General features: G+C 52.1%; 1 protein-coding gene across 1 annotated transcript; it reads left to right on the top strand.

The window, feature by feature from the left end:
• Positions 1 to 7,084: 7,084 nt before the first annotated feature.
• On the top strand, positions 7,085 to 19,912 carry SASH3 (SAM and SH3 domain containing 3). The gene is made up of 8 exons (XM_016215944.2): positions 7,085 to 7,141; positions 14,748 to 14,843; positions 15,250 to 15,396; positions 17,009 to 17,150; positions 18,416 to 18,564; positions 18,726 to 18,935; positions 19,087 to 19,237; positions 19,722 to 19,912. The coding sequence occupies exons 1-8, from the start codon at positions 7,085 to 7,087 to the stop codon at positions 19,910 to 19,912; spliced, it is 1,143 nt and encodes a 380-aa protein (XP_016071430.2).
• The last annotated feature ends 3,007 nt before the right edge of the window (positions 19,913 to 22,919 follow it).

Raw genomic sequence — 22,919 nt, 5'->3', positions numbered from 1 at the left:
GCTTTCGAGCAAGTATCGAATTTGTGTTTTGCCAGCTCTGCTCCCTAGAGCCTGGTCTTCCTCAGAAATCTCACAAGACCTGCCACAGAAAGAGCTCCAGCCAACAGCAGCCCATGTGGGCTTCCCATCAAATAGTATTGGAAGCAGTTGCCGGGCCAGCTTCATGGGTCATCTGCCCATGCAGTAAGCACTTGATTTAATCATTTTTGAGCAAGGGGCCCCGCATTTTCATTTTGCACCAGGCTCTGCAAACTCCATAGCCAGCAGCTCCATGAACAAACAAACAAACAAAAAGTGGGTTCAATCCCTTCATTGTACAGATGGGGAAACGTCAGAAATAGGAAAGGACTTGCCCAAGATCACACTGCCCGTTGGGGCCAGAGATAGGACTAGATCCCCATCGTCCTGACTCAGCTTTGTGCTGCCTCCTTCCTCGCCTTCAGTGGGTGCTTCTGTCACTCCCTTACTGCCTCCGATGAGCAAATTGGGGCCCAGGGAGAGCTGTGTGAGGTCACACATCTATGACAACAGTGGTTATGATGGCATTGAGATACACATCTTGATGCCTTAAATCCTTTTTGGAATAGGAAAGAGCATGGGTAAGATGCTAGATACAGACATACATACATAGAGTCTGAACGGTTCATTTCAAAAATTATAACTAAGGCCTCACTCATTTGGCAGCCAGCTGGCTCCAGGTCTTCATGGATTGAGACTGTGGAAGGGGTGGGGCTGGCTAAATCAAGCCCCGGCTAAACCAAGTCAGCAGTGAATTTTACCAACTCACTGGTCACTTCCTCAAATCAGTGGTTGGGCACTCTTGAAGCCAAAAAAAAGAAGAAAGAAAGAAAAAGAAATGTGAAAGATTTAATAGCAACTGTTTCCTCTCTGTCCATCCATCCCTGCCCTCCAAGGCAGTTTCAGCTGGGAGTGGGAGGTGTTCCCCAACCCTGCCCAGCCAGCCAACCCTTGCCCTGAGGCCGCCCATCTTCTCACTTCCTTGTTTCTTTGTGAAACAGGAACTGAGCAAGTAGAGTAAAATGGGTAGTTGAGAAAGCCCCAGTGGTCCATGGCAAGGCCATGAAGCTGAAAAGCTGATTTCCCTCCCAGCAGTCCCACGTAAGTAGCAAGTACTAGGCCCTCTTGCTTGTCACACCTCCTGTGTTCTAAAATAGCTTGGACCGGGGGACCCTGCCCTTGACAAGGTGGAGATACAAAGATGTGAGCCACAGAGTCATGGAGCAGTGAGTCAGATGGGGCCCAGATGAGATGTAGAAGCAAGCGCCAAGGCAAGAGAAGAAACACTGGGTGGAGCCTGGAGTAAACTGAAATGGAGTCACCTACTGGGTACCAAGCACTTTCCATGAGCTGGGCACTGGGCTGAGAGTGCTCTCTCTGTACAAGTCATCTGGGTAACTCTGGTTACTTACACACACACACACACACACACACACTCACCATTCTCCCTCCCCAAGCAAGGCTCACATCATCACTGTTTCTGTCTTCACTGGAGCTCACTGTCGGAAATCCTATAGCCCGTAGATGATGTGAGGTGATTCGAATGCAGTTCTCCTGACTCCATTTCTTCTAGGTCTTCTGCTCCTTCTCTTCCTAGAGCCTTAGACAATTGGCCCTTAGACTGATCAGCAACCTTTGTCCTTGTAACCCTGGGACAGAGGCCTAGACAGAGTAGCCCAGTCCCTCCCAGTCTCACATAGAAAGGGCCTCCAGTGAGTTTTTTATCTGAGCACCAAAACCCAGCCTCCTCTTCTGATGGTAACCACCACAGCTGCCTGCAGGTGTTTTCTTGTTTTTAAACCAAGAACTTATCAAGAATTCAGAGATTCAGAGATGACTGTCTCTCCCTTCCATCAGCTCCTGCTACCAGGAGCTCCCCAGTGTCCCCAGAGCTGCAAGCTCTGTGTATACTGTTTGTGTGTATGAGGACTCTCTGCTTCTCACCGTGGGCCCTTGCTCACCTCTGCTCTCCTCCCCCCTGCATTTTCGCTCTCTGGCCCTCCCTGCCTAAGCTCACCACCACGAAATCCACTAATGGGGTGGGCTACCAAGTGGACTTCGCCTTGGAAATGCCCAGGTATTTTCAAGGAACAATGTGGCCTCTGCTTGAGCATTTCTAGAGATGGGGAGATCACTGCTTACCAGAGCTCAGGTGGTGCCATTTTAATATTAAAATTGTCTTCTTTGGAAAGAACGCAGCTTTCCAACAGCTATTTGAAATCAACTTGCTTTCCTGCCCAACCCTCTAGGCCAAATACTACAGATGTTGAGTCCTCCCCAGGTTGACAAAGGCTCCCTTTTAGGTCACCCCACTTAATCAGCCCTAGCTATTCAGCTCTTGTGCATATGAGGTGACTTCCAGATGCGAACCCCATCCTCTTTACTCCCTTCCGGGCCTGCTTCAATGTGGCCCTGTGGCACCTAGTCTGGCACCCAGCCAATGTAGGGTGTCAATTCTTTCACCTCCTCTTTCTGAAACTCAGCATCAGAGGCACTTGAGACTAGTGGTTGATAGCATGGGCTGTGGACCAAGACCAGACCTATGTTTAAAACTCGACTTCTACTGCTTCCTAGCTGTGTCTTACACAGTTTGCTGAGTCCCTCTGAGCCTCAGCTTCCTCCCTGGAAAATGGGGATAGCAATGGTGCCTGCCTCAGAGGGTTGTAGTAAAGCCCACTGTGTGTGTGCATGTGTGTGTGTGTGTGTGTGTGTGTGTGGCAGGGAGAGGTGAGAATAAGAATCATTTGGGAAGTTCTTCTAAATATAGGTACCCCTTGCTATCCAAACTCTTACTTTCTCAAATCAGCACTGTACCCATTTGGAGAATAAGGGATACTTTCACACGTGTCAGGGTTCCACCTGGCCCAAATATTCTACCTGTGATATTCTACTAAATTCTGTGTCCACCCTCTGAGGGTTCAGATAGATGTCACTATCAGTGGACCACCCCCAACACACACACACACACACACACACACACCCTGCACCGCAATACTGGTGCTAAATCAAGGCTCTCTTGTCCCACATTTATACTGGGCACATCTTTGCAATAATCATCTCAATTTAAACTGTAGTCAGCCATCTGTATCTATGGATGCTGAACCCACGGATATGGAGGGCTGACTAAGGGACTTGAGCATGCTTGGATTTTGGTATCTGCTGAGGGTCCTGGAACCAATCCCCCCCGCATACTGAGGGATGACTACTTAGCTCATGGGGTTCTGTAGGGATTAATGTGCTTAGCAAAGGAGGAGCACCCGGCAAATGTAAGCTTGCCGTCCCACCTAGGATGCAAGGTCTCAGGCACAAGGGCCCTCGACAGCTATTTCTATCCCATCTCCTCAAGGACCTAGTCTAGCACAGGTTGTGCCCAGAGCTAAATCCAAGGTCCTGTCTGCCAGCCCATTATCAAGTTTCAGGTGGCCTTGTTCAGTGAACTACTGACCCGCAGCACTTCCTTAGCTGAGGGCTCTGTGTACCTGAAACATAACCTATAAAATGCAAATGTGCTGCCCAGAAGGGCAACCTATTTAAAAAGTGTTTAAGACCCATTAGCCAGCTGGGGGCTTGACCTAATGGGACTCAGGCCAGGGCAATCTGCTGGGAGAAAAAAGTTGGGGGCAAGCAAGTCCGGATGGGGGAGCCCTAGACCCCCCAACGGGGTCTGCAGAGCAGAGGAGACAAATCTGAAAAGGCGAGGAGGGCGGGGCTGAGAACACTCCCTCCCCGCGTTCCCGACTGCCCTCACTTCTTTCTGCACTTCTGTCCCCGAGGTCCCCTCCCACACCCGCCACAGGCTGCCTTTCCCAGGCGGCCTGGTGAGGTGGCTGCCTTTGAAGACTCTGCGGTTACAGTGTGAGCTCAGCTCGCTGCCTGGGCTGAGCAAACAGGAAGTGGGCACATCCTGCGCGCGGGCAGGGGACACGGAAGGCTCGGCGAGCGGCTCCCTGCCCCGCGCTCCTGGCGCCCAGCCCCCGGCGCCCCCAGGCCTCGCGGCCCCCGCGGCCGCGTCCTTCGCCGGCAAGCGCCCCGCTAGGCTGCGCTCCCGCCCCGATCGCGCCCCCCCCCAGGGCCCAGCGGGTCCCCCGCACCGTTGCCGGGTCTCCTTCCCACGCAGCGCAACCTCAGCAATTTACGCGCAGGTGGCCTGCCGGGGGCTTTCAGCCTGGAAAGCGCAGCCCGCAGGGAAGCAAACTGGGGTGCCTGTCTTTTCCCGCGTCTGCCCGGCAGGCTAAGCCAATGAAGTGTGGTTTCAGCCTGGGGGACAGGACTTAGTCGTTCTTGAGTTCACCCCAACCGATGGGTGGTCGGAGGGCATGGGGCAGGCTACGGGGTAAGAGGGAGGAAGTCACGAGAACATCTTGGGAACAGGGGAGGGCCAGCTCTGGATTTCACAAGTGCCACAGTGGAGAGCTTTAAAAAGATGGGTACCTTTTACTCCAGGATTCCCCTTCTGGAAATCTGTCTTAAGGGGGAAATCATGAATGTGAATATTTACCTTAAGGATGTGCAATGAAGAGTAAAAAAAAAATATTAAGCCAACCCAAGTTCATCAGTCCAGGGGCCTGGTATAACCATCATGGCACAGCCACTCAATGGGCTGCTTAGCGGCCATTAAAATCACATAGTTGAGAAATATGTCATAGCATGAGAAAATCTAATCTTCTGTGTGACAAGCAGACACCAACACAATGTGTGATGTGTAACTTTTATAATTTTTATAAAAATATTAATAATTAACCAATAAATAATAAAAAACAAAATAAAAATATATTAAAACAGTTTTATTTAGGTATAACTGGCCTACAATAAACTGCATATTTTCAAAGTGTACGATTTGAGTTTTGACATGTGCACACCCGTGAAGCCATCACTACAACCAACACAGTGAACATATTCATCACTCCCAAAAGGGTCTTTGTTCTCCTGAGCTCTCCTTCCCCTCCTTATCCTCTTAACCATTGATCTGCTTTCTGTACAGTGTGATTTTTGAAAACGCAAGCACACACACACACACACACACACGCACACGTACACACACACACACACAGTTAAATGCTCAAAAACAGAAAAAGATATCCATCCAAACACTATGGAGGATAATAATTATGGAGAATTTTTTAATTTTCTTTTTTGTGTGTATCTGTGTTTTCTAAATTGTATATGATGAATATGAATTACTTTTTAATAAGAATAAGTCATTGGAGTGCCCTGGCCAGTTTGGCTCAGTGGTTAGAGTGTCGGTGCACGGACTGAAGGGTCCCAGGTTTGATTCCAGCCAAGGGCATGTACCTCAGTTGCAGGCTCAGTCCCGGTTGGGGCAGGTACAGAGGCAACCAATCGACGTGTCTCTCTCACATCAATGTTTCTCTCTCTTTCCCTTCCACTCTCTCTGAAAAGCAATGGAAAACATATCCTCGATTGAGGGTTAAAAAAAAAAGAATAAGTCATTGGAGTTATTAAAATATCTGCCACAGGCAATTCGCAAAGTGAACATTCTAAACTTAGTACATAGGCATTTGAGAAATCCCTGTTGAACAGGACATTTGCTGGTGGTGTGGAGTTGCCTGCAAATGCTTTTCTTTTTCAAGGTGATGGCTGTTGGGGTGATAAATGTACAGGTGATGGCCAGAGAGGTTCTACTCTAAGGTGTGACAGCTCTGGTGAGGATGACTGTAGGTACACTGCTAGCAATGGGGCTGAAAGCTGTAGGGTTGATGACTGGAAGAGTGATGATTGTAAGCGTTAGGGCATCAGTGGGCGTGACTGGTTGTAGTAATAGTGTTTGTAAGGATAATGGCTGTGACGATGATGGCTGTGCAGGTCATAGTGGTAGTGATGAGGCAGACTGAGAAAGATGGCTGAAGGGTGTTAATTTTCTTTTTTGTGTGTATCTGTGTTTTCTAAATTGTATATGATGAATATGAATTACTTTCTAACAATGTAGTTCTAACAATGATGACTGTAGCAGTGTTGATGCCAGTTGGAGGGATGGCTTCAGGGGTGATTGTTACAGGAGGGATGGCTGTAGGGGTGATGGTTGTATGGGTAAGAACATTGTGGGGATATTGACTATAATGTCTGTAAGGGTAACAGCTGTGAGGAGGAGGATTGTAAGCATGAAAGTGGCAATGATGATGACTGTAGGGGTGATGGCTGAGAGTGTTGACTGCAGGGGTGGTTGCTGTAGTGATGCTGACTGTAGGTGTGCTGATAGCAGTGGAGATGACTAGAGGGGTGATGATTATAGGGGTGATGGCTGTAAATAAGGAGTTATGGCTGTAGGGGTGATGGTAGTGATGGCAGTGATGGCAGTGGTGACCTTGGTGATACAAGGTGACGAGGAACATTGACCCAACAAGCAAAGAGATGGTCCAAATTCTGGTTCTTGGATTCTGGTCAAAGAGATAAGAGGGCCGGGCCGGGTGTGCCTCAGAGGTTGAACATCGGCCTAGGATCCAGGAGATTGCAGTTCAATTCCCGGTGAGGGCACATGCCTGGGTTGCAGGCTCTATCCTCAGTTGGGGGTGTGCAGAAGGCAGCCAATCAGTGATGACTCTCTCATCATTGATGTTTCTATCTCTCTCTTCCTCTCCGTTCCTCTCTCTGAAATCAATAAAGATATATTTTTTTTAAAAAAAGAGAGATAAAAGACCTGAGTAAGTTATATAATGTCAAGTTGATTGGCCACCTCTGGGGAGATGGAGCAGAAGAACTGGTGATGATTGACATGAGAGGGCAAGGTAGGGACTTTTCTCTGCCTGTTCAACCCAAGAGCCGTCTGCATCAGAATCTCTAGAGACTGAAGCTAGGACTTCCTTCCTCCCTAGGGGCCGACAGGGGCTGCGATTGCTGTAAGCAGGTCACGTGGCAGGGCTTCCTGTATGCTGCTGCCTCCGGGTGTCCATGGCCCTCGCCCCCAAGCAGCTACGGCAGCAGTCGGAGTGGCAGCCAGAGGTTCGGTCCATGCTGTGCCCCCTGGACAGTGCTGGTGAGGCTGAGCAAGAGGCCTCCACATCTCGACACCTAGGAGAGTAGGGAAGGAGTGTCACCAGGGCACAGGACCATGTTGCGCCGCAAGCCCTCCAACGCCAGCGAGAAGGAGCCCACTCAGAAGAAAAAGGTGAGGAACATCTCTGGGAACTCACTTCTTCCTTCCCTCTGCTCACATAATCCAGCCCCTCGACTCATAGAAGTAGAAGAGACAGAGGCCATACCTTGAGTCTGTAAATAAAGGCAATGGTATAGGGACCCAAAAGTTACTAGAATAACAGAAATCCAAAAGAGACTTCCAAAATTCTAGCGAAATTGAGTTACAGAATAGACTCTAGAGTTATAGAATTCAACCCTACGATGATGGGATGGGAACCTAAAACTAAGGGCTAGAATCCTAGACTGGAATTTGAGAATCACAAAATGCAATTCTCAAGTTGAATCCTAAGATCGTACTTAATTGCCTCTCCCCTACACTGGTCCTGCCACCATTTCTGTCTGAGCATGGCCTCTCAAGGGCCATCTCACTCAAAGGGTCCTGCTGGGCCACCCCACTTCGAGCCATGATGCTCCCGTGACCCCACCCTTTGGCTGTAGCTGGATTCTGCTCACTTGGTTCAGCTCTGTTGTAACTTCCCTGGTCCCCTGGCATTGGGGCCAACCTGGAAATAGGGCGAAGGGCCTCCAAACCTGTAGTGGAATGCAGGGGCATACAGGTTCTTCCAATGTGGAGAGAAATTATTTGTGAAGAATGGAAAACGAAGCCAGTGAGATGGGGAGTAGGAGTGAGGGCTGAGGAGGGAAAGTCTGGTGGGGAGATTTTAAAGGCCAGGAGAAAAGCAGCTTCATGGACAGCTGAGGTGTTCATATTCCCGGAGCACAGGCCCATCTAAAAGATCCCTTAAAGGCCCTGCCAGATCTAAGCTTCTCTAGATGGATTTGAGGATTTCTAGACTTCATTCTTTGACTGATTGTAGGATTCTCCCAGGCCGTCAGCAAGTACATCCCGCACATCCAGCAGAATCCTAGGACAATCCCAAAGCAGGCCTGAGCCAGGTCCAAGAGGCCCAGGCCTAGCCTCAGGCCAAGTTCTGCGGCCTCCAGGCTCTCCCTGTGTCTTGTCAGTTTCCTCTGGAGCTCAGCCCAGGTGCCCTATTGGGGAGTCCCCTTGTCAGGAGAGCACCTCCCAGACCGAAGCTGAGCTTCAGGTTACTGGTGTGTGCATCCTGCCCCATCTCAGCTCCTGGGGTGTCTGCCACTTCCTTCTATACTCTCCTCACCCCAGCTGCTTCTCTAAGGTTGCAGTGGAGGTGGGTTTGGGGGGAGAGATTTGTGAGTTTTCCCACAGGCTCTGTCACCTGCCTGTCCGAGCCCTGCACCATGCTGGACCTAGCCGACTTGCCATTGGCTGCCTCTCTTTGAAGAGCAGTCGGCTTCCCCTTGCTTTTTGCCTAGTGGGGATGGGAAGCTGAGACTGCTCTAGACACGGCTGGGCCCCAAACCACAGGGGAGCTGAGCTGGAGGAAAGAGTCTGAGAAAAAGCTGACACTTTAACACTAGGACCCTGTGCCACCTCAGACAGACGTGCCAGGGGCACACAGAAGCCACGAATCCCCGTCTTCTTTCCTCACTTCCAGTATCCCATGCTTGGCCACTGGGCCTCTGGAACTTCCCCCAGGCCTCTCCCAGAAGAAGCAAGTCCCATTTGGTTCTCCAGGGGAAGGTGGCCCAAGCAAAGCCTCTCCTCCCTGCCAGAGCCTGGGCCAGCCTCCAGAGCCACTCTCCAAGCCCCAAACCTTAGAAGTGCCCTTAGAAAAGCCAAGGTATGCCTCCAGGGCCTGGAGGTAATATCTTCCTTAGGCCTGGAGGCAGTGGCGGGCACCAGCACTGTGACCTTGAGCAAGTCCTTTCCCTCAGAGAGTAAAGTGACGTGGAGGAAAAAACACAAAGGCAAGCAAGGCCTCTCTCTCCTGCCTCTGCTGCTCCTCGCAGGCCCGCGAAATGGAGAAAGTGCTGTGCAGGGCCCAGGAAAGCAGAGTTGGAATCCTACCAAGTTCTAGCTGTAGGACCTTGGACAGTTCATTGGCTTTCTTTGGGCCTCAGTTTCCTCATCTCTGAAAAGGAGGGTAGCTCCTGATCTGTCCACCTCAGGAGGTCACATAGATCACCTGGGACAATAAATGTGAGAGTGCTCTGTCAAGTGCGTGCATGTGCACACAAGGGGTTGCATGCTGTAGGCACGGGTGGGGGTGAGGAGCACACGACAGAGAAGAACAAACCTGGGTCCCAGCCCTGAACTGGAGAAAACAAGGCTTAACAGCATCAAGAGCCAGCACCGAGTGAGAGTTCATCAGGTACCAGGCGCTGTGCTGTGCGCTCCACCCATCTCTTAGCTCCTTGGCCCCTCCTCACAACCTTGTGAGTTAGGGGCAGGTATTGTCTTTATCCCTGTTTTATGTCCGAGACTCAGACTTAGCCAAGGTCACGCAGCTAGTAAGCTGCAGAGCAGAAATCCAAGCCAAGATTCGTCAGTCTCCAGAATGATGATCCCTTCTCTCTCAACTCTCTTGTCCCCTACTGATCTCAAAACCACTAGAAGAATCTGATGATAATGAAAGACTCAACCCATCATTAAGAGAGCTCTGCAGGGGAGACCCAGATGACTGTCGATTAAGGGACCTTCCAGGCAGCAGAGGCGGGAGCAGGCCCTGTAGGATGGTAGGGTCAGGATGTGGCACCTGTTGGTCATCATGAAGGACTGGGGAGGCCTCTGAGTGGGGAGAGGGGACATACCCCTTGACAGATTTTTGCCTCTATCAAGGTCTCTCTCTGCATTCCCTTTCATCTGTTAGGGTGTAGGAAGTGGACAGGTGTTTGTCCTGGAATCGCACCCCTACTTTCCACCACACCTCAAACCTATCAAGGGAAAGGGAAAGGAATCTCATCTCCCATTCTAGTGTCCAAGTGTTCCCTCCTTCCAGTCTCTCCCTGCTTCTCTCTCTCCCAGCCCCAGTACAGTACATCCCCCTGGCTCCCTTCCTACAGAACACTTCCAGCAGGACACCCCTACCAGCATGCATTCTCTGTTTCCAGTGGCTCCTCATTGCCCACAGGCTAATGCCCAAGTTCCTTGGCATGGCTGGCAAGGGTCTCTCATAACCTTTTCTGCTCTACCTCCCACCACATGCACTGGCATACGCACAACTCCATCACCACACTGGAACGTCCCTAATTCCCACAGTTGTTTAAACTTTTCCCAGCAACTCGTGGAGAAATCCTGGCTCCCCTGCATGGCCCAGCTCAAACATGCCTCCTCCTCTAGGAAGCCCTCTTGAGCCCTTCCTCCTCCTTACTCTCACCTGCTCTCCCTGTAGCTCCCTCCAAATGCCACCTGAAGTCGCCGTTGCACTCGATTCATTTCTATAGTGTGCATGTGTGTATGGGGGGGCGGGTAACTTTGTGAACTCTGAGCGCAGCAACCTACACAGGCTTCCAGAATCACATGCATGGGTCCGGCCCCCTGCTCCTTTCTGCTGCCAGCTGTGTAACTCTGCCTAGGGCGCTTCATTTCTTTGAGTCTCAGTCTCCTGAGCTTGGAAGTGAGTATGTAAGACAGGGCTGTGGTAAGGTTGCAGTGAGCTGGGACACATGAAGCACCTGACAGGGTACCAGGCACGGGACAGGTACTTAATCCCTGGTTACTGGATTCCCATGCATGCGTGGACCAGTGCCTGAAGCTCAGAGGGTGCCAGGTATATGACTGGGGTAGGAATGAGCTGAGAGCGTAGTTGTGGAGACATTTGGGGAAAGCCAAGCTTGCTCAGGAAGCAAGGGAAGAAGATGCCAATGGGGGCACTGTGAGGTTCTGAGAGGGTGATCGGGGAGGCTTCCTGCAGGGACAGTGCCTTTACAACTAGATTTGAAAAACCTATTTATTGAAGTATAATATTTGTATAAAGAAGTGCATGAATCGTAAGTGTACCACTCAACAAATTTCCATGATGAACACCCCATGTAACAGCGCCCAAATCAAGAAACAGAGTACATCCAACCTCTAGAGGCTTCCTTCATGCCTCTGGCAGGCACTACACACCCTCTTTCCCCAAGGGTAACCGCTATCCTGACTTCCAACAGCATACATTAGTTTTGCCAGGTTTTGAACTTTCTATACAAGAAACCATATAGTATACTCTGGTGGCCGACCCCTTCTGCTCAAAAGTGTATGTGTGATTCATCCATGTTGCTGAGAAGAGCTGTACTGAGCTCATCGCTATGTCATAGCCCCCTGTATGACTGTCACTATCCATGTATCCGTTCCGCAGTTGATGAGCGTGTGGGTTGTTTCCAGTGAAATTGGATTTTGAAGGAAGAGAGAAACTTTGGTTGACAGAGTGAAGGGTGGAGTGTTCCAGGTGGGAAAATGCCCTGGGTAAGAATCTGGAGGTGGGTCATGGGAAAAGCTAAGCCATACACAGACATCTGGACGTTTGCTGAGGGGTTGGCTGTGTCACTCCTTTCATCCTCACAGCGACACAGGGGGGTGAGTGCTCTTGCCTTCATTTTACCCCTGAGGAAATGGAAGCCCAGAGATGTTGAGGAACTCACCCAGCTTTATGCAGTTGGTCAGTCGTAGAACCAAGATGTGAACTTTTTTTAAAATGTTTTTATTGATTTCAGCCAGAGGAAGGTAGAGGGAGAGATAGAAATATCAATGATGAGAGTCATTGATCAGCTGTACACCCCCTACTGGGGATCAAGCCCAAAACCCATACATGTGCCCTGACCGGTTATGGAACCGTGACCTCCAGGTTCATGGGTTGACACTCAACCACTTGGCCACACCAACTGGGCCAAGATGTGAACCTTTACCGGCTGACACCAAGTGAAGATACTGAGGTTCAAGGAGGTTAAGTAACTCGCCAAAGATCACACATCCCAAAGCTGAACTCAGCAACATCTGACATCAGAGAAGTACTTCTCTCCAAGAAGCCCACATACTCCCCTTAAACATGAAAAATAATGTGCAATACTACCACCCCCCTGGGCAGGACCCCCTGGAAGGCCTCACCCCAAACGGAGGCCAGGCAGGAAATCCTGAGGCTCAAGGATTCCAACTCATACTTGGGTGGAGTGTTGCTTCGGAGACACTCCAATGCATTTAGGATATTTGGGGTTGCCCCTGAGGTTGGGAATAGGCCACTCTGGTAGCCCCCCACCCTTAGTCACTTGAAGAACTGTGTAACCCTTTCCATGGCCTTGGGCTGAGGATCTGCCAGCTGGGCCCAAGTCCCAGCACTGCCCCCACAGTCCCTTTGGATAGTTTCCTCCGCTTGGGCTAAAGCTGGGGCAGAGGGGCCCTGAAATAAGGTCCCAGGAGCCAGAGGCCCCCCTCCCAGCCCCCTAGACGGCAGATTAATGACAGGAAAAGGAAAGAACCGCGATTAGAGGGAGGGCTGGCAGTGAGTTTACTCTGCCCAACAAAGCTCCCTTCCGGCCCCACGCCTGCCCTCCTGCTTGCTTTCCAGGCTTGCCAGTCCCTGGGGCTTCTGGGGCGACTCTGAGCCTCCTGGTGTGCGGACCAGGCCAAGAAGTGATGGAGAGAAGGTCACGATAGGCCCCATCGGCCTATAAATAGCAGCCCGGTCTGTTGTCCGCCCTCTCTCTGTTCCCTCTTTTCCAGGCAGTAAGAGGAGGAAGTTATTGGGGCAGCTGCATCCTAGCCGTACAAGAGGAGGAAATCAACGGAAAGCAGGGGAGAGAGGGGAAAGAAAGGGAGAAACAGAGGAAAGAATAGCGGGTGGAGAGAACCAGAGAAGGAGGGTAGAAGGAGTACGTGGGAGCCAGAGCAGCCACTCCACCGTCCTGCTTTCCCACCCCCACTCGTGGCCCCCTTTTCCAGCCCCCCAGTGTAGCGTGGAAGAGGCTCCCCGATGCAGGCTGCAGGTGCCCCACCCAGGAGGCCCGCGTGGGCGTAGCGGCCGCTTGGCCTGACTGCTGACCTAGTTTCTGGTCAGCTCGATTGCTGCAACCTCTGGGGAGGTGTGGCCCCTGGCCCTGATTGCTGACTCGCCTTCGGTCAAGACCCACCAAGCCCAGCCGGGCGTGGCTCAGCGGTTGAGCGTTGACCCAGGATCCAGGCGATCGGGGTTCGATTCCCGGGCAGGGCACATGCCTGGGTTGCGTGCTCGATCCCCAGCAGGGGGCGCGCAGGAGGCAGCTGAGCAATGACTCTCATCATTGATGTTTCTATATCTCTCTCTCTCTCCTTTCCTCTCTCTGAAATCAATAAAGATATATTTAAAAAAAAAAAAAAAAAGACCCGCCAAGAACACGGAAGGGCTCCACTGCAGTCTCCAGGAGGTGGGGCCCATTGTGTGTGTGTTGGGGAGCAGGTGATATTGCCCCCGCCCTGAGAGGTTGTCACTAGAACCCCCTTCCTAGGAAAGAGGATGTGAAACTTTCGGCTTTGTGCGGATTTGGAACTTGGGTTCCTCAAGCCCTTATCTCCGGTGTCTGCAGTCTATCCCGCTCTATCTGTCTGGCCATCTGTGAACCCTGGTTCCTGTGTGTGTCTCTGGTCTTGACTGTTGCTCTTGATTCAGGCTCAGCCTCCAGTTCTTGTGTTGAAAGCCCACCCTCGTTACCTGCCCGGCCCTGGTTTCTGCGGCTGTCTTGGCATGTGCACACGTATACAGTTAAGAAAGCTCATTTCCTGCAAACAGTCTCATCAGCACAAACAATAGACTAGGCCAGAAAGTCCAAAGACTGGCACTTGTCGACAGTGGTCATCTCATCACATTAGTGACTGAGGTTAAAAGCTGAGGTGAGACAGGCCTTGTGGCTCACTGGTTAACATCCACCCATGCATGCACCAAGAGGTCACCAGTTGGATTCTGGGCAGGGCGCATGCCCAGGTTTCTGGCTCGATCTCCAGTAGGGGGCGTGCAGCATCCGGTCAATGTTTGCCATCCATGTTTCTATCTCTCTACCCCTCTCCCTTCCTCTCTTTAAAAATCAATAAAAAATATGGGTGTGTGTTTTTAAAAAGCTGAGGTGAAGAAAGAAAATGGCAGCTTTCTTTTACGAAATTACTGCCAATCTTTTGTGTCTCAAATCTGTGGGCACCTTCTCTGACTGCCTCTACTGGGCTTTTCCAAAAAGCCTAATGCCAGGTCTTACTGACTCCTGAGGGGAGTGTTTTGCTCTTCTCAGGGCACAGATTCACCGGGCTGGGGGCCCCCAATGTGCACACTGCAACCACTGTGACCAGAAACCATGCTTGGAGCCGGCCCAGAGCATGGAGGCCAGGCTGTGGGGTTTGGGAGGTTTGCTCTGTTACATAAAGGTGATGCTACTGTTCATGCCACCGTATGTCTCTGGCAGGAAATACGTCTTTACTCTGACTCGTTTATTCTTTCACCTCAGGGTTCTGGGGACCGAACTCCAGGTACTGGAGAAAATGTGGGCTTAGCCTGAGGCTTAACTGAGGTCAGAGGCTCTTGAGGTCAGGAGCTTGCTCTGGGGCCAGCATTAGGGGCCATTCTCTGGCAAAAAACAGGATGAAGCCAGGTATCTCCAAGGGCATCTTGGTGTTTCACGTCATTAGTCCTGGGACCTCAGGGCACAGGTGGCTCTGTCCAGCCCTGGAGCATGTGCAGGTGTGCTGGGAATGGGAACAGTCCTTACTCAACCAGCCCTTTGAGCGCCACTGATTGCAACACCTCTGCTTCTTCCAGCTCTCGCTGCAGCGCTCCAGCAGTTTCAAAGATTTTGCCAAATCCAAACCCAGCTCCCCAGTGGTGAGCGAGAAGGAATTTAATCTGGATGATAATGTGAGTTTCAGAGCCTCCTTGGAGGCCAGGGGTGGGGGCGGGGGAGGTCTGGGTGCAGGCCCCGGTCAAGGGAGTGGCTGGAAGGGAAGAAGGGAGGAAAGAAGAGGGGAAGGAGATTTTAGGACTGTTGAAATTAAGTCTGCTTAAATACAGAAGGCCCACCTCTCTCACCCACCAAAATCCTGGGCCCCAAGAACTCACCCGCATTAGTTTCAGTTACAAATTAATTATCAAATTAATTACAAATGAATAGGGCTGAGGGCAGGGCTGGAGCCAAGAGGGAAGGGGACAGGAGCTTCCCACCCCCATCCCTCCACCCTCTGCCAAGGCTCGAAGGCCTTCTAGCCCCAGGTCCCAGACACAGGCAGTCACCAGGGTCCCTGGACCTCTTCATTTGTTGTCACAGATTCCAGAAGATGACTCAGGTGTACCTATGCCAGAGGAAGCTGGGAAGAGTGGCAAAAAGCTGGGGAAGAAGTGGAGGGCCGTGATTTCCCGAACCATGAACAGGAAGATGGGCAAGATGATGGTGAAGGCCCTGTCAGAGGAGATGGTGAGGCCTGGGATCCAGGGGAGGGGTGGGGACAAGGAGGACAGGCGCCACTTTAACAAGGTGTGAGCATGCTTACCCTGACAGCCACTGCTCAGATACCATGTCTGAAGGCTTGATTAAATGTGAGAAGGAAATTCACGTGGGAGGGGAGCCCACTCAACCATGGACGTGGCAGCGAGGCACCGTGGTCCAGAGGGCCCAAGGGTGGGGCCTAATGAGAGATGAAAGTTGGAAAAGCTTCCTGAGAAGGCAGGCTTGAGGAGAGTGCGCCCCTGGGATTGGAAGGCTTGCTTCAAAGAGGGGCCCCCATGAGAGAAAAGTAGAGAAGGCTGGCTTTGGCCCAAAGAGGGAGGCATGACAGACAGCTGGAGGGCAGTCACAGCCAAGCCGCTGAAGTCACGCAGCGAGTCTGGCGTTCTCGTGGCAGTGGTGTTCTGGAGCCAGCTAGTACTGGCTTATACCAGCTCAGGACAGCAGCTGGCCAAATTTTCAGGCGTTTTGTGAGTCAGGCACGAAACATAACATTATTGAAAATCAAATTATATAAACTTGGAATTAAATAAATTATATTAAAAATGAAGGGACCACAATAAGCCAATCCTCAAACCTGACCACTTGCTAATTCTTGGACTGCCTTTCATTATTCTCTGTGCCCCTGAGGTTATTTGCATCTATTGTTTCTGTGTGGAGGAAACAGCCTATGACGATGCGCTGCCTGGTCAGTGAGTCACGGTGTTAGCATGATATTGGCCATGGCGGGGAGTATTTACAACACAGGAATTGATGGCCTTTAGGCAGGAGAGCTTTTACTCCCGGAGAGCCAGTTGTGGAGGAGTCACCTCTGCACTGAGGTATGGTGAGGCGGGAGTGCCCAGGGTTCAGGAGGACTTGAATGGGGTCTCGTGCATAGCCTTGGAAATGTTCCTCCATTTCTTCTTATCTGACAATTTGGGACAATCAAGCACTTGTCCTTAAGTGAGGACTGAATGAAATGACAGTTGTGCTTGGCACATAGGAGCATAGTCAAAAGTAGTAACTCTTGCCTGGTCGGTGTGCTCAGTGGTTGAGCATCAGCCCATGAACCAAGGGGTCACTGGTTCGATTCCCTGGTTAGGGCACATGCCCGTGTTTCAGGCTCGATCCCCAGGACGGAGAGTGCAGGAGGCAGCCAAGCAATGACTTTCATCATTATTGTTTCTGTCTCTTCTCTCCCTCTCCCTTCCTCTCTCTGAAATCAATAAAAACATTTATTTTTTTTAAACGTGGTAACTCTTCAGCACCACTGTCTACTTGACTGTGTCCCAGCGACAGCTCTGAGTTCGTGCTCTGGCACCAGCTTTCTCTGTATGTACGTTGGCACTTCAAGCTGACAAAGTACATTCACTGCACCCCAGTTATGCCTCATTCTGTGAGGCGGGCAGGGCAAGCACTTGTCAGTCCCACCTTACAAAAGAGGAAACGGGGTCTGAGAGTGCCATGCCGCCTGCAAACTGGGGTGCCAGCAAGGGCCCAACTCTCTGTCAACCCCAGGCCTATTTCCTCTGCACCTGGGCTGCCCCACGTGCACCCCAACCAAGGCTGCTCAGGGCTTCCTGTCTCCCCTCCCCTGCAGACAGACACTCTGGAGGAGGGCTCGGCCTCCCCGACATCTCCGGACTGCAGCCTGGACAGCCCTGGCCCTGAAAAGATGGCACTGTCATTTTCTGAGCAAGAGGAGCGTGAGCTCCCAGCACTCAGCCGCCAGACATCCACTGGTAAGGGGCCAGGGGTGAGGGGGGGAGCATCGGCTGAGTTTGGAGAAAAGGGCCGAATTAGGATTATGCCCATGATTGGCTGGGAGGGGCCTAAGAAAAATGAACCTTTACGATTTGCCTGCTGGGAACTTTCCTACCCCTCTTCATGTTAAATCTTCACAACAATTTCATGGGGCCAGTTACTATTATTATCCCTACTTTATTGATGTGAAAACTGAGGCTCGGGGAGGTTAAGGGACTTGCCCGAGGTGACCCAATCTTGAACTCGGTTCTGCCCTAAAGGAGCTCCTTTTGCTGTCTTCAGGCCCTGGAAGGCCCAAGGACAGAAGAAAAGTCCCCTTGCCCACTTGAACCGGCCCACCCCCATCCTTCAAAGGGGAGCTAGAGGCTACAGCTGCCAGGGCCTCGACATCCCAGGCTGGGGTGGGAGTATCGCGTCTCCAGCTGTGAAGACTCAGCCTCTTGGACCCCAGGCCTTGGAGTGATGAACTTAGGGCACCACTTGACATCTTCTAGGTGCCCTCAGGGCTAGGCAGGAGGTTCTGGCAGCCCTTCCTAAAAGGGGCTATGGCCGCTGGGCTGCAAACATTCAGATGCACTGCCTTTCCCACCTCTCAGGCTAGTTCCAAGTTCCCCGTTCTTTCTCTGGTTCCCCAGACCTTCCTGACCTCCCCCCCTGCCGGTCCCCCGGCCCACTGAAAGCCATTTAAAATAAGCTCCATCCTGGTTTTCCCTGAGAGAAAGAGCCCGCCTGAGTTTCCGGTTAACTAAACACTGAGTTTTATTAAGTAAAGAAAGTAAAATATTAATGCAGGGTGTAGCTTCCTGGGTGGAAGGAGCACTGGAATGGGAGTCAAGAGAACTAGAGTGTAATAGACCCAGTGCTGCCAATCATAAGATGAGAGGCCTTGGGTAGGTCAGTTGGCCTGTCTGGCCTCAGTATTCTTCATCTGTTAATTGGGGTGTCGGCCCAGTTGGTCTCTAGTGGCCCTCCCAATGTGCCTAGTCTTTGGACTCTGAGCCATTTCTCCTGAGGCCAACTGTTTTCATGTCTTAAGGCCTCAGGAATGAAGCTCTGTTCCTGCAGGGTGGCCGATGGCTCAGGTCAGAATCCCTGCTGCAGTGTGAGACAGGCCAGCACCCGGCTTTTCCCCTGGCATGTAGCCCTGGGACTTCTAGACAGACTCCCTGCAAGGCACCTGCTGGGCATGGCCCCAGCAGTCTTGGGATAAAGGTGTCTCTCCTCCCTTCCCCACATCCTGCAGGCAGTGAGCTCTGCAGCCCCAGCCCAGGTTCTAGCAGCTTTGGGGAGGAACCACCTGCCCCCCAGTACACAGGACCCTTCTGTGGCCGGGCCCGAGTCCACACCGACTTCACTCCCAGCCCCTATGACCACGACTCACTGAAACTACAGGTAAGAGTGGCATCTGGGCCTCACTTGAGCTTAGCAGGCTGCACGCAGAAAGGCGGCTGGACTGAGTCAGGGTAGGACAGTGTCAGCAGAGGCCGAGGGATCCCCCACCCCCCTACCCCGGTCTCTCTCCTAATTCACTCTGCTCTGCTCTCCTCCCGCAGAAAGGTGATGTGATCCAGATCATTGAAAAGCCGCCTGTGGGCACATGGCTGGGCCTGCTCAATGGCAGGCTGGGCTCTTTCAAGTTCATCTACGTGGACGTGCTGCCCGAGGAGGCTGTGGGGCCCGCCCGCCCCAGCCGCCGACAGAGCAAGGGCAAGAGGCCCAAGCCCAAGACTCTGCATGAGCTGTTGGAGCGCATTGGCCTGGAGGTTTGACCTTGAGCCTGCACTAGCGTCTAGGATCAAGGGAGGCGCCCTTATCCCAGGGATGGTGGCCAGGACACGTCAGCTATGTGGGGAGGGAGGGAATTGGGGGGGTGGCTTGTAAGCGGCCTAGCTGGTGGCTTGCCTCTGCCCACAGGAGCACACGTCCACCCTGCTGCTCAACGGCTACCAGACACTGGAGGATTTCAAAGAGCTGCGGGAAACACACCTCAACGAGCTGAACATCACAGACCCACAGCACCGGGCCAAGCTGCTCACTGCCGCCGAGCTGCTGCTGGATTATGACAGTGAGTGGGCTTCGGAGCTGGGTGCTGGTGCCGATGGTGATCCAGGGAGCGGAGGCCTCTGCCCTGGGGCCCTGTGCAGGGAGTGGGAAGGCACTTTCCACACTTTAATCCCAGTCTCAGGCCAAGTTTGTGGGGAGAAGGAGATTTGGGGATGATCGGGCTCGACTCCCTTTGGGATCCAAGGGGAGACTTAAGGCCAGAGCAGGTAAGGCAAGTACTCAAGGCCTCAAAGCTGGGCAGCGACAGAGACAGGATTCAGGTGCAGGTTTCCTGGCTCCTGGCTTAGTGCTGAAGAAGTTTAAGTTCCTGGGTCTGGAAACCACAAGAAGGGCAGAGATGGCGGCAGGTACTCAGAGGGATAGACTGCCTACAGTGTCCCTGCCCCCGGGGTCTCTATTTCCACACAGGGCTCCCTGAGGCCTCTGACCACCCTCCCTCCTAACCCAACGCCCCATATTCCATCTCCCACCCTTGTCACTGGCAGCCGGCAGTGAAGAGGCAGAAGAAGGCGCCGATAGCAGCCAGGAACCAGCGGTGCACACCCTGTCAGACCCCAAGGGGGACATCCCACGCGACTCAGGCTGCTTCGAGGGCTCAGAGAGCGGGCGTGATGAGGCTGAGCTGGCGGGCGCCGAGGAGCAGCTGCAGGGCCTCTCCCTGGCCGGGGCGCCTTGAGCGGAGGAGGCGGCGGGTCGAGGCTGGGCCCGAGCGGCACATGCAGCAGGGATGGGCCTGGCCTCCAGAAGTGGCCCGGGCTGGAGGACTGGCAGAGGACTGGCACCTAGCCTGGCTCTGCCCCCTTCCCCTCCCCCCAGGGCGCCCAGGGCCCTGCGGGCTTGGCTGGAGTGAATAAGGACCTGCTGGGGGCACAGCACGCCTGCCGGGCCCCTCTCTCCACCAGCTACTGACTGCACAGCCCACTGTGGCCGGCCACGGCCGCAGCAAGTGGGCCACCGAGGGGGCACCCTGCTCATGTCCCTCGGCAACAAGGTGTCAAATCCTCCTCACTCCCGCAGCACCTTCCCCTGTCGCACTGTTCCTGAAAAGGGGCCGAGTATTTCAGGCCCGTGTCAGGACCCTAGGGAAGCTGGGTAAAGCCAGATTGTCCCTAATACGGTTTGAAGAAAGCAACGTGTACCTTCCCTACTTTCCTTCTCCTTGACTTTCTGGGAAGTTTAGCCGCAAAATCACTATGTGAGTCGAATCAAGTGTCTTCCCCAATTTGGGTCTAGGACTGGCCGCGATTAGAATGGGTAGACACTGAGAGCCTTGCCAGCTCTGACATTCTGGGACATTAAATGTCTGCTCTACTCTTCCTTGTGGCCCAAGATACCAATGGGGTTTACTAAGGAGGCTAGAAGGACCTGAGGCTCCCAAATGAAATGCCTCTTCTTGTTCCTCAGTTCGAGATCTCTGCACGTAACTCAGGCCAAGCTGCAACTTAACTCCAGCTTAAAACAATGCCCATACCTCATACAATGTGCGCCCCCCTCCCCCTTTTCACTCTTGGCCTCCTCAAATGATACTTCTCTCCAGGCCAATGGCAGATGGTCAGACCTGGCTTCCAAGGATAGGACGGTCCCTCAGAAGCCAGATGCAGGTCTGGGCCCTGACGTGGCCTCTTGGGGGTCCTTACAAGCCAGGAAAGCACAAACCTGACATTGGGGAATCCATTACCCCAACTTTGCTTGCTAAAGGTTTATGATGTACCCTGAGCTCAGGAGGGGAGGGATAGTATCTATTGGTGGGGGGCCTCCCTTGACCCCAGTATCAAATTTGTGGCCTGAATTCCAGAGTAACCCTTCCCCGGGGCCAAGCTGGCTCAGGCACAAACAGTGCCTGGTACATCCAGGACAGCGGCTTAATGGACACACTTCTGGACCTTCTACCGGGAACTCTGGTAAAGCTAGCATGGGGGAAGGGTTTAGTGTAAATATGAGGGGGGTGGGAGAGGTAGGTTGGCAACAATAAACATAAGTAGAATGAAATTACCGTCTCCAGTTATCTTTCTTATGGAGAGAGGGTTGGGGGAACAGATCAGTCTCCTTCAAAGCGTGACTCAGCAAAATGCCCCCCATTGTCCTTTCAGGGCCATCTGTCCCCTAAAGATGTTCAATGCACACACCTAAATAAAGCAACAGGCCCTAGCCTCTGGCCTCCAATCTGGAGTGGTAGCAAAGTCATCTTCCTGCAGCCTTTGGCTCAAGCCTCTGGGAAGATAGGGAGTGGGGAGTGAAAAATGCCCAAAAAGGTTTAATCCACAGACACACCACAGGGAACTCATCAAGGGAGATTCCCAACTCCTTTAAAACCCTGGGTAACACCTATCTATTAGGTGTAAGCTGGGGAAAGGAAAATATCAGAAAAAGAAAAATCAGACTGAGAAGTATGTTTTGAACACCGCCTGTGCCCTGGGTGGGGGGAGCATCTCAGAGCTCTCAGGCTCCAGTTGCGTCTATAGGCTGAGTGCAGGCTGAAAGTGGGCAGTTCTGCTAGGACTCTAATGAATGCAGGTGAAGAGGGGCAACGAGGAAACGTAGACAGCATGCTGGGGCCTGAGGGGTCACAAAGGCAGTGCCAGGTGGGGCTACAGCCCAGGGCCCAATGCTCTTCCTCCAGGCAGGGCTGCTGGAACCTCCTGTCCAGCCCCACGGACATCCAGAAGATGCCAAGTGGCTCCCTGAGCCCAGCAAACCAAGATCTGGTGTCCGAGAGGCTGAATCTTCACGGATGGAGACCCTATACCCCGCCCCAGCCTGGAATGGCAGAGGCCCAGGCAGCTGTAACCTCTAGCTTTGCTTGAAAGGATGGGGGGTGGGCTGGTTCAAGAGTGCAAGGGGGCTCTTCCTCTGCCCTTGAGTCCTCCAGGGCCTGGGGACATCAAGCAGAGCTCCTCTAGGGCAGGTGAGGTCTAGCGGTTAGGAGTTAGGGCCTACTACCTGAGTTCAAGTCTTGGCTTTGTCACTCACTTAACCGGGTCATCTTGGACAAGTCGCTTAACCAACGTGAGCTTCACTTTCCGCAGCAATAAAGTGGGGTTAACAGTATTAAACCCAAGGGGTTGTTAAGAAGATTGAATGAACTAGTGTATGTGAAATACCATAAAATCAACTTTCAGTGAATGATACACACATGTGTCCCTAAATCCACAACACCCTGCTACCTGCACTTCACTCCCTTCCAGGCCAGTCTCATCTTGACCCCTAGGTTAGTGTAGTGACCAAGAGCACAGGCTTTGGAGTAAACTAAAGTGTCTTCAAATCCTCACTCCACCATTTACTAGTTACCTGACTTCAGGTAATTACATACATGCACATTTCTTTTCTGTAAAATAAGAAAAATGATCTATATTGCAATATATAAATGTATCAAGTCAAGAATGGTATATAAACTTATACAATGGTATATATTAATTATATATCAATGAAAATAACTTTAGCCTGGCTGGGCGTGGCTCAGTGGTTGAGCATCGACCTAGGATCCAGGAGATCGCGGTTGGATTCCCGGTCAGGGCACAGGCCCTGGTTGTGGGCTCACAGCCGATCAATGACGACTCTCTCATCATTGATGTTTCAACTCTCTCTCTCCCTCTCCCTTCCTCTCTCTGAAATCAATAACGATATATTAAAAAGAAAATAACTTTAAAGATTAAAATTAAATTTAAAAAAGAATAATGACCTAA

This window comes from Miniopterus natalensis, chromosome X, assembly GCF_054644295.1.
Source record: "Miniopterus natalensis isolate mMinNat1 chromosome X, mMinNat1.hap1, whole genome shotgun sequence".
Classification (NCBI taxonomy): domain Eukaryota; kingdom Metazoa; phylum Chordata; class Mammalia; order Chiroptera; family Miniopteridae; genus Miniopterus; species Miniopterus natalensis.
The sequence above is the reverse complement of the archived record's forward strand: the minus strand, read 5'-3'. Positions and strand labels throughout refer to the sequence as shown.